The following is a 14,520-nucleotide window of genomic DNA, read 5'->3' on the forward strand; positions in this document are numbered from 1 at the left end:
TGGTCACTCAGTTCTGTCTCTGGGGTGCCTGAGTTCCTTGTTATAAGCAGGCTCAGGGATAAAGCACTCAAAATGATGTCCTTTAAAAAACAACTTAATCCAAAGTGTAATTAAACAACAACTACACCGTCCTCATTATAACCCACTGAAAGAAAACAACAACTATTGGGGAACACCGAGCACCCAATCTTATAATGAATAAAGAGAGAGTGACGCCTCAAGTGTACACTCACTAGAAGAGTGACGTCGTCCAGCCGTTGTTCATTGGTCACAGCTCCTTTGGATGGGGTGGTTTCATTGGTTGGTAATTCCACTTTGGCTTAAGCTCTCTTACAGACCACAGGAGCATCAGCCTTTATACTCACTCTGATGTGCAGGGATGAGCCCTGACTAGGGCTAGGGCCGGGGTCTCCTCTTCTATTGAGGTACCTAAGCCAGGGTTCTGCTGTCGAGGCATTTACGCCCAGGATCTGTTGCTGAGGCACTTAGGGCAGGGTACTGCTGTTGGGGAGCAGGGTTCTGCCGTTGAGACACTAAGGCCAGGCTTCTGCCGTTGAGGCACTAAGGCCAGGCTTCTGCCGTTGAGGCACTAAGGCCAGGCTTCTGCCGTCGAGGCACTTAGGGCCCGGTTCTGTTTTAAGGCACTTAGGGCCAGGTTCTGCTGTTGGGGTACGTAGGCAGCCATCAGGTCAGATGCAGCCAAGCCGCCTCTTACAACCATGTAGCAAAGACCACCCACATAGCACACACTATTTGTTTTAAAAGACATACGTGCGCAGCTGACAAGTTTTTTTTTTTCCCATTGTGTGACTTTGCAATTTTTTCACTGTACTTCGGTGTGACATTTCAGTGCTTTCTTCATGACCCACTCGGGTAAACATCTTATTGCTGTAAAATGCAGTAGAGTGAAAGTCATTACTACAGCCATTTAAATTACCACAGTTTGTGACACTTGTGAAGTAGAAAGACCCCTAAAACAGCCCTTCCCTTGACATGCCTCCCATTTCAAACAGGATAGTTCTGGATAATTTTGTGGAATAACAACAAAGAAAGCATCTAAAAGCAGCACTTAAATGTGTCCTGGGAGGAGGAGCTTGGCGGGCATCCGAGATGGCCGCGTGAGCACAGCGCTCTCCGGACCCCCGCCACTCCCGGCATGATATCCTGAACATATCCTGACTTTTCACGAGGATTTGTGTAGAGGACGCTGGGCTGATCTTCCTGGAACTTTCGGAATTTGATTCTGACCCGGGGTGCCGGAGTTACGGTGATTCGAACTTTCGGGATCCGCCCTCGAGGTGCGCCCGGGACTGGGTGAGGCTCTGTGGCCGTCTTGGAGTTGAACAACAGCGGCAGGGGGATTGGACTTGTGGGTCCCCCCCTTAAGTTTCGGTTTCGTTTCTGCCTCAGACTGAGACATCTGGCAGGGGAGTCTGGCCTGGGCTGGGTCCGGGGCACGAGACGGCTGTCGGGCCTTCGGCTGGCTTATTCTCCTATCTGATTGGCTCTCTCCTAGTGGTACCCTTGTGGCGGCTCTTTGATCCCGAAGCCTTACTTTCCTGTGCCCATTCCATCGAGCCTGGTGAATCTCCTAGTGACGCAGTTTCCAACATGGCGGGCAGAGGGGACCGAGAGACTCGGAAGACCAAGACACCCCTGCGCGGGAGCCCGGTCCAGTCTAACGTTATGGACCGTTACACCCACTCGAAGGGGTCCCCCGGAGCCGCCCTGCCCGGTCCAAGTGCTGCTGACCACATCGTGGACGCGTCAATGGAGCCGTCCTTGCAGGACATCATGGGCGCCATTTCTGGCATGAAGGAGACGATCGGCCAACAATATGAGGCCTTGGCCCACAAAATCGACACCGTGGCCATTGATGTGACCTTGATTCGAGCCGACCTATCGAAAACCAACGAGAAGGTGAAATCATTGGATCTCAAGTCATCCAGCCTCACGGCAGACGTCTCGGAGATACAGACGGAGATTGGTAATCTCCGTAGGGTGAACGATTTCATGACCCGGCGCTTGGAGGACTTTGAGAACAGGGCACGTCGCTGTAATGTGCGCGTGGTTGGCGTTCCGGAGAATCCAGAACCTCACTCTGTTGATCTCCTGGTGGAGGACCTGATCCAAAACTACCTCTCTCCGTCTGGACTGAGTACATTTTTCGCAGTAGAGCGTGCCCATCGAGTTCCGGGGGGCCAGGGTAAGCCAGGTGCCCCGCCGAGGCCTATTGTTGCGAAACTCTTCCATTATAGGGATCGGGACGCTATCCTGCAAGCATCACATGTGAAGGGCCCGGTGGCCTTTGAGAACGCCACAGTGAACTTTTATCCGGACTTTTCTCAACAGGTCCAGAAACAGCGTATGGGCTTCCGTGGTGTCAAGAAGCGTCTTCGGGACATGGAATTACGCTACGCTATGCTGTTTCCGACTAGGCTGCGAGTGGAGTACAATGACCGAACCTTTTTCTTTGATCGGCCAGATTCTGTGAACGACTGGCTTGACTCTCTGCCTGACCGACCTCCTGCGACTGAGTCCGCCGCCCACCCGGGTGGTGCTGAGGGTGGTGTGGAGAGCTGAACAATTCGTCTACGCCTGGGCCCTCGTATAGAGTAAACTCTTCCGGGATTCTATGCCTTAGTGCCTCTACTGTTTGTGTGTTTTCCTCGTTATCTGTCTTGATCGGGGTGGCGGGTGGGCCAGAGCCTTTCCTCCTCCGGGGTCTTTTTGTAGAATGGGGGTTCTTGGGCGACAGGCACACTGCATGTTGGGGTGGCTTTTTAGCACTTTGCAGGGGTGCAGGGTGGGGGGTGTTTTCTCAAATGTTGGGGGGTGGGTGGTTGGGAAGTTCGATGTTTGTGTGTTATGTTCACAAGGCGACTCTATCTTGCTACTGATGGTTTTTATGTCATGCTCATGGAAGAGGGGTTTCGGCGTTGCTGTGTGGGATGGGGGGTAGCGGGTTGAGGTTTGTTTCGTGGAATGTTAATGGTCTGGGGGATCGTATTAAGCGGAGTGTGGTGTTGAAATGTTTACGACGTTTATCTCCAGATATTGTTTTTCTGCAGGAGACTCATTTGGTGGGCAATACTTGTCGTGCGATGAATAGGTGGGGCTATCGCCTTGCCGCACATTCGGGGTTTACCACGGGTTCCAGGGGGGGTGGGTATCCTTGTTCGGGCTTCCCTCCCCCTAGCTATTGATGATGTGATCCTTGATGATCGGGGGCGATATGCTGTCCTCGTGGGTCGTTATGAGGGTCGTACCCTCTCCTTATTTGCTGTTTATGTGCCCCCCGGCTTGCAGACTTCTACCTTTTCCGATTTGGGCCGTGTTTTGTTGGACCTCCCTAATAGTACTCTCTTCATTGCAGGTGACTTTAATTCTGTGTTCTCCGGTATACACGATCGCCACCCCCCTAGAGATACTCCTTCGGCCCAACAGTGGCTGGGTGGGTTTCTGGACACGTTTGGCTTGGTGGATTGCTGGAGGCTTATGCATCCTACTCCGCTTCAATACACTTTCCACTCTGGGGCCCATGGGAGTTTGTCTAGACTGGACTATTTCCTGATGCCTGCGGCCCAGTCGCCGGCGGTGCGTGAGATTAGACACCTCCCCCGGGGCATTTCCGATCATTCTCCGCTCTGGCTTTGTTTTGAGATGGGGGTGGAAGCGGCGGGCCGGGTTGCTCCTATCAACCCATGGTACCTTACCTCCCCCGAGACCCGCAACCTTTTGACTAAGTCTTTGGACGCCTATTTTTTAGACAACGAGGGGTCCGTTTCCTCTGCGGTATCCCTGTGGGAGGCCTTTAAGACGGTGATTCGTGGGCAGGCCCTTTCCCTTATTGTTGAAGCCAAGAGGGCGAGGGATCGGGAGGTGGTGGACCTCGAGAGGGAGATTGCTGAAAGGGAGGCTGCCTTAGAGTCGGATGTCACATCTGATAAACTCCATGCCCTGGGTCTGAAACAATTTGCTTATAAGTCTTTGGTCACGGATGCGGCCAAACAGATGTTCCGCGAGCAACAGGGTCGTCTGTATGATGTGGGACACAAAGCGGGCAAATTATTGGCGTGGTTGGATAAGAAGGAGAGGGCGAATCGTGTGGTGCCCGTGATTCAATCTTCGAATGGTGTGAGAGTGACGGACCCGATTGGAATAGTTGCATGTTTTGCTGAGTATTTTCGTGTGGTTTATACCCCTGTGTCTGGACGGGATGTTGCTGACTCTCGCCTTTTGTTGCGCGATATAACTTTGCCCTGTGTCTCCGATTTAGACCGTAAATCGTTGGAGTCCCCTTTTACTACTGACGAGATAGCTACTGCCATTCGCTCACTCCGTTCGGGCAAAGCCTTGGGCCCGAACGGGTTGCCAATTGAACTGTACAAGCTACGTCCTGATAAGGTGGCGCCCTATCTTCGCGCCATGTTTTTGGAGTCCCGGGAACGGGGTGTACTCCCGTATGATCAGCGTCTGGCCACGATAGTCGTAATTCCCAAGGACGGTAAACCGCGGGACCTTTGTTCGTCTTATAGGCCCATTTCCTTGTTAAACGTTGAGCCCAAGGTCCTGGCTAAGCTCCTGGCGACCCGCCTCTTGACGGTCATTAATGGCTTGGTTCATCCGGATCAATCCGGATTTATCCCACAATGCAACACGGCTCTTAACTTACGCCGTCTCCACGGTGCTGTTGCGAGGGCGGGGCTTCTGACGGAACCGGCCATTTTGGCCTCGTTGGATGCCTCGATGGCTTTTGACACGGTGGAGTGGCCCTATCTTTGGGCAGCTCTTGAAAAATTTGGTTTTGGACCTGAGTTTATCGGTTGGGTGAAGTTGTTATACGCTGAACCCTTAGCGCAGGTGGTGGTGAACGGTAGAGTTTCTGTCCCCTTCTGCCTTGGTAGGGGGACCCGTCAGGGTTGCCCCTTGTCTCCGTTGCTTTTTGCGCTCGCCCTGGAACCGTTAGCTGCATGGCTTCGATGGGAGCCTTCACTCAAAGGGATCCGTTGGTCACCGGACTTTGAGGACCGCGTCTCACTTTACGCGGATGACATTCTTTTATATCTTACTTCCCCGCGTAAATCTTTAAATGTTTTGTTTGATGTTCTTACCTCGTTTGGTGCTAACTCGGGCCTAGTTATTAATTGGGCTAAGTCCTGCGTGTATGTTCTTTCGGGTGTTTTGCCCCCGTTGCCGGACAGGTTTCCTATCCAGGTGGTCCAGTCTGGCTTCCAGTATTTGGGGATCTTTATTACGCTGGACTCCTCACTCCGATTCGAGCGCAATCTCCTCCCTCCGCTTCTTAGACTGCGACTAGATGTGGCCCGTTGGCGTAAGCTGCCCCTGTCTCCTCTGGGTAGGGCAGCCCTTTTTAAAATGATGTCCTTGCCGCGGTTCCTCTACGCACTTCAGAATTCTTATGACGACGTTCCCGCTACCTATTTCCGAGAGATCGAGAGTCTTCAAAGACAGCTGATCTGGGACGGGCGTCCACGTATTGCCCTTGCGAAACTCACCATCCCTTGGTATGACTGGGGCATGGCGCTCCCCGACATCAAGAGATATTACTGGGCTGCCCAGCTGTCTGCCATCAACCATGCGATGTATTCACCGGGTCGAGATCCGGCCTTTGAGATGGATAGACTCCAGCTGCCTGGAGGGGACTTTAATAGAGCGCTTTATTCTAGATCGGCCGGGCGCCATCTTGTGGGCCCGTCCAGGATCGCAGTCACTGTGTGGCGCGCCGCGAATGTGAGTTTGGGATGGGAGAATCGACTGACACTGGCGATGCCGCTTTATGCCTCTGAACGTTTGGGGTGTCTCTGGTCTACCAAGGGCTTCGACCGCTGGGATATGATTGGGATATGTAAGGTGGGTGATGTCTGTGCGAAAGGTAGCGTGAAGTCATTCCAGACCCTTAAGGCAGAATACGACTTGAGTGATAGAGAGTTTTTTCGGTATCTGCAGGTCCGGCATGCCCTGGCCTCAGTTCTAACTCCTGATGTGACCCTGCCCGAGTCTTCCCCCCTTGAAGATCGTATACTGTAGTGTAGTTCCTATCATCCCAATAGGCTCTGCGCATTGGAATAATACCTACAGCAGTAAAGGCCTAGACCAGACGTTAACTAGGTCTACTACTGTCGATACTAGACTTAAAGTTTTGGGTTTGCCAGCTTAGCTCAGAGTTCACTAGAAACTTTCTCGAATGTTCAAGGAGGACTTAACTTCCCTGATTAGACAAGAAGGGATTTAGTTTCTGACAACCATAGAACATGACAACTTTGCTCTCCCCTAATCAAGAGTATATCTCGAGAGTCGTGTGAACAAAAGGCAATTTATTTTACTCAGTCAGTACGTGCATTCTTAGTCTCATCAGAATGTAGAGAAAAGGAAGAGACGGGCGTGTTCAATAAAAAGGTGTTATTTATTGATCAGTCTCTTTTCTCATACAAGAGAAATGGATCGATATTATTGCAATACTTATAGTTAAGTAAAGTGCATACATTAAAAGCAATAGTATAAAATAATACTGTAAAAAACATTGATATGGTTTCTAAGCCATAAGATGTTTTAAAATGAATAAAATATATTACATACACATATACATTTGACTAAACGTACTCAACTGGTGTTTCTAAATACGCCTACCCCGTGTACCTGACCTAAGCCTAATACGTGGGCGGGAATAGAAAGTTACAGTTTAAGTTAAGTTTGTTTTTGCCAAGTGAATAACTAAAGAATTCTCTGTGAGGGGTTATTCAGTTCTGTACCTGGAATCTAGGTTGAATGAGGGATGGTATCTCTCGTCTCTGGTCTCGATATTCCAGGCTGCCTGCGAGGGCTACCCGGAAACGCCGGTGCTGGATTTCTCGGCAGGAGAAAGGCAGCGTCTCTCAGCGCGTCAGGAAGGCGGGGCTGCGCCAGCGGGGTCTGCTCTGCTCTTCGCTTCGGCAAGTATGGCTGCTCCGTCTCGTCACCACGCGTGTGTTTGCATAGGGCAAGATCGGTAATATTTATACCTTTAAGGTGCCGAGATTGACGTAAGGATGGACATAGATACGTCAATAAGGATGTCATACGACTTGCTCGTTAGCACATTCTTTTACTGAAGTTCTCGGTGAAATCAAAACAATGGCCGCAGGGTTTTGCCCAGGTTGTCATAGGTTTGATTTGTTATGAGAACTCCGTATGCCTTATCAGGGGCTGGAGGAATATCGCTTGTCTAATTAGATCGCAAGCGTTATGACCTAATCAGATAACACGTTCCTGTGCCGTAGTGTGACTGCGTCAGATAACGGTATCTGCATCATGGGGGTTTTCTGCCTCATGGGCTGATTACTAGTTAACTTGTTAGTTTGCTAACCAGAATAGGGTCAGGAATAGGGGGATCGATTCAGAACCTATAGGAATACATCACAATACTAGATGGACACCTGCCTGATAGCACTATCTCCCTTATTTATAAAAAATTGATTCATAGTCGCGCCGACTTGTTAGTCCGCCTTAGGGAGCTGTGGGTCGGTGACGGATTGGAATTAGATGACGAGGATTGGCAGTCGGCACTCTCTTCTCCTAAGGAGGTAGCCATTCCCGCCCGTCTTCGTTTGGTGCAACTTAAGATTCTCCACCGAGTGTATGTAACTGGTCCGCGCCTGGTTGTAATGGGTTTTTCCCCGGATGGCTTATGTAAGCGTGGCTGTGGGATGAGTGCTACCTTTATGCATATACTTTGGGAATGCCCGTTGGTGGCGGCCTACTGGATTGATGTACTTGAGGTGATGACTGTCGTGACTGGTGTTGCCCTGCGGCCTGAGGCCCGACGATGCCTGTTGAACGTTTGGGAACCCACCGATTATTCTGTGGCCCAGACCAGATGGGCAACCTTGGGGTACATGGTCGCGAAGCGGGACATTGCGGAACTTTGGGGCGCATCCAGACCTCCGGACGTTTCAGTGTGGGAGGATAACATGGACTGGTCCATGTTTCGAGAGAAGACCGTCTATGTGGCTAGGGGCAGACCCAGGGTGTGGACTAAAATTTGGGGTCAGTGGAATGCATATCGTGAAGACATCTGTACCCCTCCCTTGGTTGACACCTCCGATGTTACCCTGTCTCCCTAGGCTGACGTTCCCGAAATTTGTCATTCTCTTTTAGGATTTTCCTGTCCTCCCTGCTGCCCCCCCCCCCCGGCCTTGCCGAGTCTCATTGATTTACCTTTATCTTCCTGATTAGTGGACTTCCCCTCTGTCCTCTGGGCTGACGTGATTGCTACATTTGCCTTGTTTTGGTTTGTTATTTTAATGTTTAAGACAAAAAACTGTTGTGTCCTGACATATGCTTTGTGCAATATTTCATCTGTGATCTGGGCCTGGCCACGGAGATTAATGTTTACTACATGGTACGTGCTTTGCGAATTAGCGGCCAGCCCGTGTGGTTGTAGGCCCATCTCTGTACTTTTTATCTGATTGCTCAATAAAGGTTTTTAACCCAAAAAAAAAAAAGTGTCCTGAATCACTCATGCCTTCAACCTTACCCGCAAAAGTTGCTTTTTGCAAAGCCTGGGTAAATACAACTCTGGGCATCGAATGTGGTCTTGTGACCACAGCTGTATGACTCACCACTCTGGGGCAGAGGCCAGGCTGAGAGGCGTTGCTCTGGACAAGGGGGAGGTGAGATTTAAACTGTTGGTACGTTTGTATGTGTGTGTGTGTGTGTGTTTGTATGGTGGCCCGAGAAACCGAGGGAAAGAGAGCCAGTGTGTATGCAGGTTTTTTTGATTTTTGTTATATTTTTTTTATAGTACTTTTCTCGACTTTAAATCGTACAACCAATTGAAACGTATACTAGCATTTGCAATGCAATAGGTCTCGCATTTACATGAGTTTGAGCTAGTGGCATTGTAAATTACAATACCTTTTTTATTTATGTTTTTGTTTTTAAAACCTAAATAAAAGGCTTTGTCATTTACAATGCCAATAGCTCAAGCTTGCGTAAATGCGAGACCTATTGCATTGCAAATGCTTGTTTCTATTGTCTCCAGTTACAGTCCTTTCAAAATCGTTTCTTTTAATTCGTGAATAGACTTAGAAGTCCCTTCTTGGTACTCATTTTCAAGCACACACTCGTGCTTGTGGCGGCATCCACCTTGTGGGAGCGAGCAAGGGCACCCCACAAGCACGAGTGCAGTGCTTGAAAATGAGCAGACTGCTCAACTAAGCGTGCGCACGCCTCTGTCCTCGCCCACACGTCCCGGCCACTCACTCGCTCCGCCCTCTCAATCTCCTTTTTTTTTTTTTTTTTTTTTTTGCTCGCTCTTCTTCTTAACAAAGGGCTATCTTTGATTGGCGCAATGCCTCTCTTATGTACGTAGTGCAAAAATTATTGATCTAGGTTGTAAAATGTGACTTATTCTCTTGTTGCTTGATGGGAAATTTGAAAATGTGCGTTTTTTAACTGCATGCGCGCTGCGGCGATTTTCGCGCTACGCGGCTTTTTTCTAAAAGCCGCGTTACATGATGAGCTCAGCTCGTCATCAGCATGCGAGCGGCGCAACTGATGACGAGCTGAGCTCGTCATCAGCGCCGAAGGGGTTAAGCAAGAGGCTGCACCGTGATTTTCGACTTTTCTTTTGCTTGACGCTAAACTGTCTTGTGTCCACGATACTTCATACATTTTGCTCCTTGCAGTAAACATGTTACGTTCTGCTCTAACATAACACAGGGACTCCTTTGCATATGTTTTACTCCCGTTTCCCGCTCGTGTCCTTTTGCAGTGACCTTGCGCGGTAATCATGGCTAAATGGGGTTCTGCTGTCCATAGTTCTGCATGTTCGAGTCCTTGGAAGAGCCGACCCAGAATACCTTGCTGTTTCCTACTTCACGCTTCCTTTGTCCCAGATGTGTAAGCCTTGGCTTTCCTTAGGACGTTGCTCAGAAAGACAGCATACAAAATGTGTGGTTGAAGGTTAAATAAACTTTTTATAACTGGGCAAGTACATTTGCAGTCAACGAGGAGAGGACCTGGTTCAATTGTGTTTGTGGATTGGATCACGCAGTCATGTTAGTAAAGACAAAAGGTCTTGGCTAACTCCCACCTAAAAGGTCCCTGGGGAGAAAAGGAGGCGAAACTGTGCTGCGTTGCCCTGCATATCCAAAGCAAGCGCCCCCCCCCCCTCCCCGCTAGAAAGATGCTGGGTCTCCAAGCCATGAGCTTCACTCTTTTTTTTAATCTTTTTAACAATGTGCATCATACACAATGTGCTCCTGTGGATAATTATTGTTGCTCCTTTGTGATGTTAGGCTGCAAGCTTTCCTCCTGTCTTCCTCCAAGCTTCAAGTGAGCTTGGGGATAGCAGGAAAGGATTTGGAAAATGGCAATCCGTACTTTGTCTGAAGCACCATCAGAAACGAGCATTGGCATAGCCAATAGGTCTCGCCTTTGGGACGTTTTAAGTGTTTCGCCATGCAGCTCATTATCCTAGGTGCTACAGCATCTACTTACTTCATAAGCTTTGCCCTGTGATGTAGCCAGTGTTCAATGCTGCTTAGTGGTGTAGGGGCAGTTCAGTGCTCTCTGCCTCAGTTGCCTGTGGGAGTGGTAATGGCACGCCTTCTGTAAGTCTGATATCAGAGCCCTGGTCTCTTCTAGGGGGCTGGGGACATCGTACAGCGATGCAGTGAGGCTCTTGATTACAGAGGTACAGTGTAGGCAGGTGCAGTTGGCATCGCACAGCACGTGTATGCAGTCGAGAACCAGTAACTTACCCAATCATTTTAATTATTGCTTTAGGGCCCAGGACGGCCTTGCCACGCTACTGATAAGGAGCTCACACTGACATTGAGGTAATTACACTACAACAGTTAATCCTTCCCTAACCCATAAAGCCATCCCCTCATACAGACAGTAACTCCAAAGCACTTGGAGGCGGTTAAGCTCACACCACACGCAGCACAAGAACACAATATTTCATGGAATGTAAGTGCACCGCTTTCTGCTGTTCATTGTTACATAATGAGATAAGCTACTTGTGTTGCTCTTAAAAGACCATCACAAACACTGTGTGGCACCACATCACAGGAGCCGATTGAAAAAGATGTAAAAGAAATCCATACATCTGGAGAGGTGTCTTAAAACAGGTTTTCATAAGCTGGTGAAGTAACGAAAATTTCAGAGCGCCAAGAGGTAATGTCCGCGCGTCGGCCACTGCATGCTCGAAGTTCTTGGGCGGTGGGAGTGTTGTCCTAAATGATGATTCTGAAAATACTTCCATCAATAAATGAACTGAAATAAAATTCAACTCTCAGGACCCTGGAAGCCCTGCGGGAGGTGCACAAAGCTAAGAGAGGAGATGCCAAAGTCCTGAGCAGCTCCATGCTGACATTGTACGCTGTACCCCGCTTGCAAATCTCTGGAGCCCAGACAGGGCTAGGTGTGAATGAAGAGTTGGGGTTCTGCTTGGCACTCCATCCTAGAGGTCTCTAGGGTGTAGGAGGGCGCTGGTCTCAAAATGCCTGACCAGTATATAGCAGTCAGATGTATTTTTCATCCAGCGCAGACCGGAGCGAGGAGGAGGAGGAGGAGGAGGAGGAGGAGGAACCAGTGACCAGCATAAGCTTCTTCCTCATCTGAGTTATGGGCAGTGCTGAGCACATCGCAGGAGAACCTCAAAACAAGCAACTTAATTAGGACCACCAACTTTCGAATGATACATCAGGGGCTAGTCTGGGTGGGCACTTACACTTTTTGCAGCCTCTAGAGCCAGCCTGGTGGTGGCCGGCTGCCACAGACCGACACGGACGGCCTAGTGCGGGTCTGCACTTTAAACCCATTGTAACCACTATGGCAGGAGAATACCAGCCTGCATAACGCAGGCTTTGCTCCTGAGCGGGTGCAGCAGCTGCCAGTGTTCCGTTGTTTGCATGCGTGCAAATGGTTAGAACACCGGCTCTGTAGCTGCTTCTCCAGGGCAGACATGAAGCAGCAGATAAAAGGAGCTTCATGAAAGACTATGGACTACAAAGAGCATCTTGGGTTAAAAAACAAGTATGAGTAGTGCGCGCGGGAGAGGGGGAGCAGGAGGTGAGCCCGCGAGTGGTGCGTGTGGGAGAGCAGTCTGCTCATTTTCAAGCACTGCACTCTTGCTCGCTCCCGCAAGGTGGATGCTGCCACAAGCACAAGGCTTTTTTCCTTGAATAGCTTACTGTTTAACACACTGATCTGAAAGATATTGATCCAAATTTAGGCTGAATGATGATCCAGCAAATTCTACACTGAGTGGGCACCCTCTACTGTAGTGTGATTAAAGGCGATATGGCAGTGATGTACAAAGTTGATGTTATCTAAGGATCTGCTTAGTATCTAAACAAATGTTTCTTGCCTGTACCTTTTTAGGTCTTGCCTACGCGGTGCGCATTGCGCTGCATAGGAAGGCCTTTAGCCGTCGCTCTGCTCTTTTTGAAGCTCACACTTGTGCTTGTGGCGGCATCCAGCTTGCGGGTGCGAGCAGCGGCCGCATGCTAATTGGCCGCTGCTCGCTCTCGCAAGGCGGATGCCGCCACAAGCACGAGTGTGCTTGAAAACAGCAGCTGCTTATTTTAAGTGTACTGATTTGGCTCCCCAAAGAATCATAGATTTTAACCTTTGATAAAAAATGGGAGGGATACACATTCAGTGGATGAATCACGCAATCACGAAACCTGGGTTAAATTTCAATTCGCAGCTTGACAAAATTATGTGATCCTGCGCAATTACCTCATTTCCCGGTGCCTCCTCTTCCAGTATTACCACATTTGAGGGCATCTTGAAATACTCATCCCTTCTATTAATGTCCTGCTCGCCGCTCTATCATTTCACTAGAATATATCTCCGTACGCCGAGGAATCTCCGAGAATGTGAATACTTTTCTCTTGTCTCCGCCGCTGCGTACCTAGAGTAGGCTGCGCAAATCTTTAAGCCGCATCCTGCAGCTTGTGGGCAAACTTGAGAGCCTTTTGCTTTAGAAATAGACAGACTGCTTCTTGCAGCTACATACGGGAGAAACTCCCAGTGCATTGTGGGGTGGCGGTGGCTGTGCAATGGTGACGTGCAGCTTGGATATACCGCCCCACATATTCTTTTTGGTGCTGCTGCTGCTGCGAGCAGTCTCGTGCGCGGGACAGAGTCTCTCTTTCCCTCTGCTACTGCCCAAGAACTGCGGACCACAGCATTTCTTCCACATCAATAACCTTACATGCGCGCCTTGCGGAGCCCATCAGCGTCAGAGCAACAGGGGTAAGAGTGGTGGCGAAGGATTGAACTAAGCTTTGCCTCTTCATAACCGTGATTCCGAAGCAGTGAAGGAACCACGTCCTTCCCACTAGAACATTGCATGTATGAGTCCACCCCACGCTCCTCTGGCATACTCTGTATCCTTCTTTGAGGGAGACGAGCACGTTTAATTGCCAAATAAGCTATTTATCAGAAGTGCCTCGTTACCTCTGCTAAACCTTACAATTTCTAATATAAGTCAGCAGGTAAATACGATGTTCCCTCTTTCTGCTACGAAAGTGCTCAGAAATGTTGTCCAGTGGTGTGGGCTTCTGAAGCATCTCTAACAACACTCATACTTGCAGCTCTAGGATTTCCCCCGCCACAATTTCTATTTATTCTTTATTTCTTTAATGCAGTTTTATATAGCGCAAACTTTACCCAAAGGTGTCAGAGTGATTTAGTAAAAAAACAGGTAACTTACAAAAGCTACACCAGATAGACTAAATATGCTAAGAAGTTACATATATGCAGTTGCAACGTTAACAAGTTGCATATATACATTGTAAAAAAATAAAAGGTGCCAGCGTTCGGTTAAACGAGCATTGGCATAGCCAATAGGTCTCGCCTTTGGGACCTTATAAGCGTTTTGCCATGCAACAGTTGATGTTGTTGCACCAAGGATATTGTCCTGCATAACTAAATACTTATAAGTTCCCAAAAGCGAGACCTAATGGCTATGCCAATCCTTGTTATTAAAACTGTCCACATGGGATTCAAACGCATTTGAAGCATAAGCTTAGATGACAGTTCAGCTTGCTTGGTGCATACTTACTTATGGTCACAGCTGTACCTTTATTGCCGGTTACACAGGAACCGGTCTGTACCCATTGACCCTTTGCCCTCACCAGCTACCTTTTGCTTCTCTTGTCTTTCAGAAGTGTGAGGGCTTTCTGCAGCCGGAGTTCCGCACGTTTGCCGTTGATCCCCAGATTACCTCACTGGACGTATTACAGCACATCTTGATTCGGGCATTTGACCTCAATGGGTGAGTCCTTTTGCCACCTTCACACCTTAAATGGAAGGCATGGTATTGAAGTATATTGCCTGCTCCTGGGCATGCAGTTAGGTGAAAGGATTTCCTTGTCCCGCACGTATTCAAGATGTATGCAATCATGAGTACATGGCTTGTGCCTTTGTTTATTAAACTGAAGGCCATTCTTCTCACACCATTGTTCAATGTGGTCTGGTGTGCCTACATGCGTGTTTTTG

At 49.1% G+C, this 14,520-nt stretch overlaps 1 protein-coding gene across 1 annotated transcript in view; it reads left to right on the top strand.

Annotated features, from left to right (window-relative positions):
- Positions 1 to 14,520, top strand: part of TBC1D25 (TBC1 domain family member 25) — a 127,461-nt gene that overhangs the window by 14,305 nt on the left and 98,636 nt on the right. Inside the window, exon 2 of the mRNA XM_078664687.1 lies at positions 14,187 to 14,296. Coding sequence (XP_078520813.1) covers positions 14,187 to 14,296 — 110 coding nt within the window. The remainder of the gene's footprint in view (positions 1 to 14,186; positions 14,297 to 14,520) is intronic.

The sequence above is a fragment of the Lissotriton helveticus genome, chromosome 10 (genome assembly GCF_964261635.1).
Source record: "Lissotriton helveticus chromosome 10, aLisHel1.1, whole genome shotgun sequence".
NCBI lineage: Eukaryota > Metazoa > Chordata > Amphibia > Caudata > Salamandridae > Lissotriton > Lissotriton helveticus.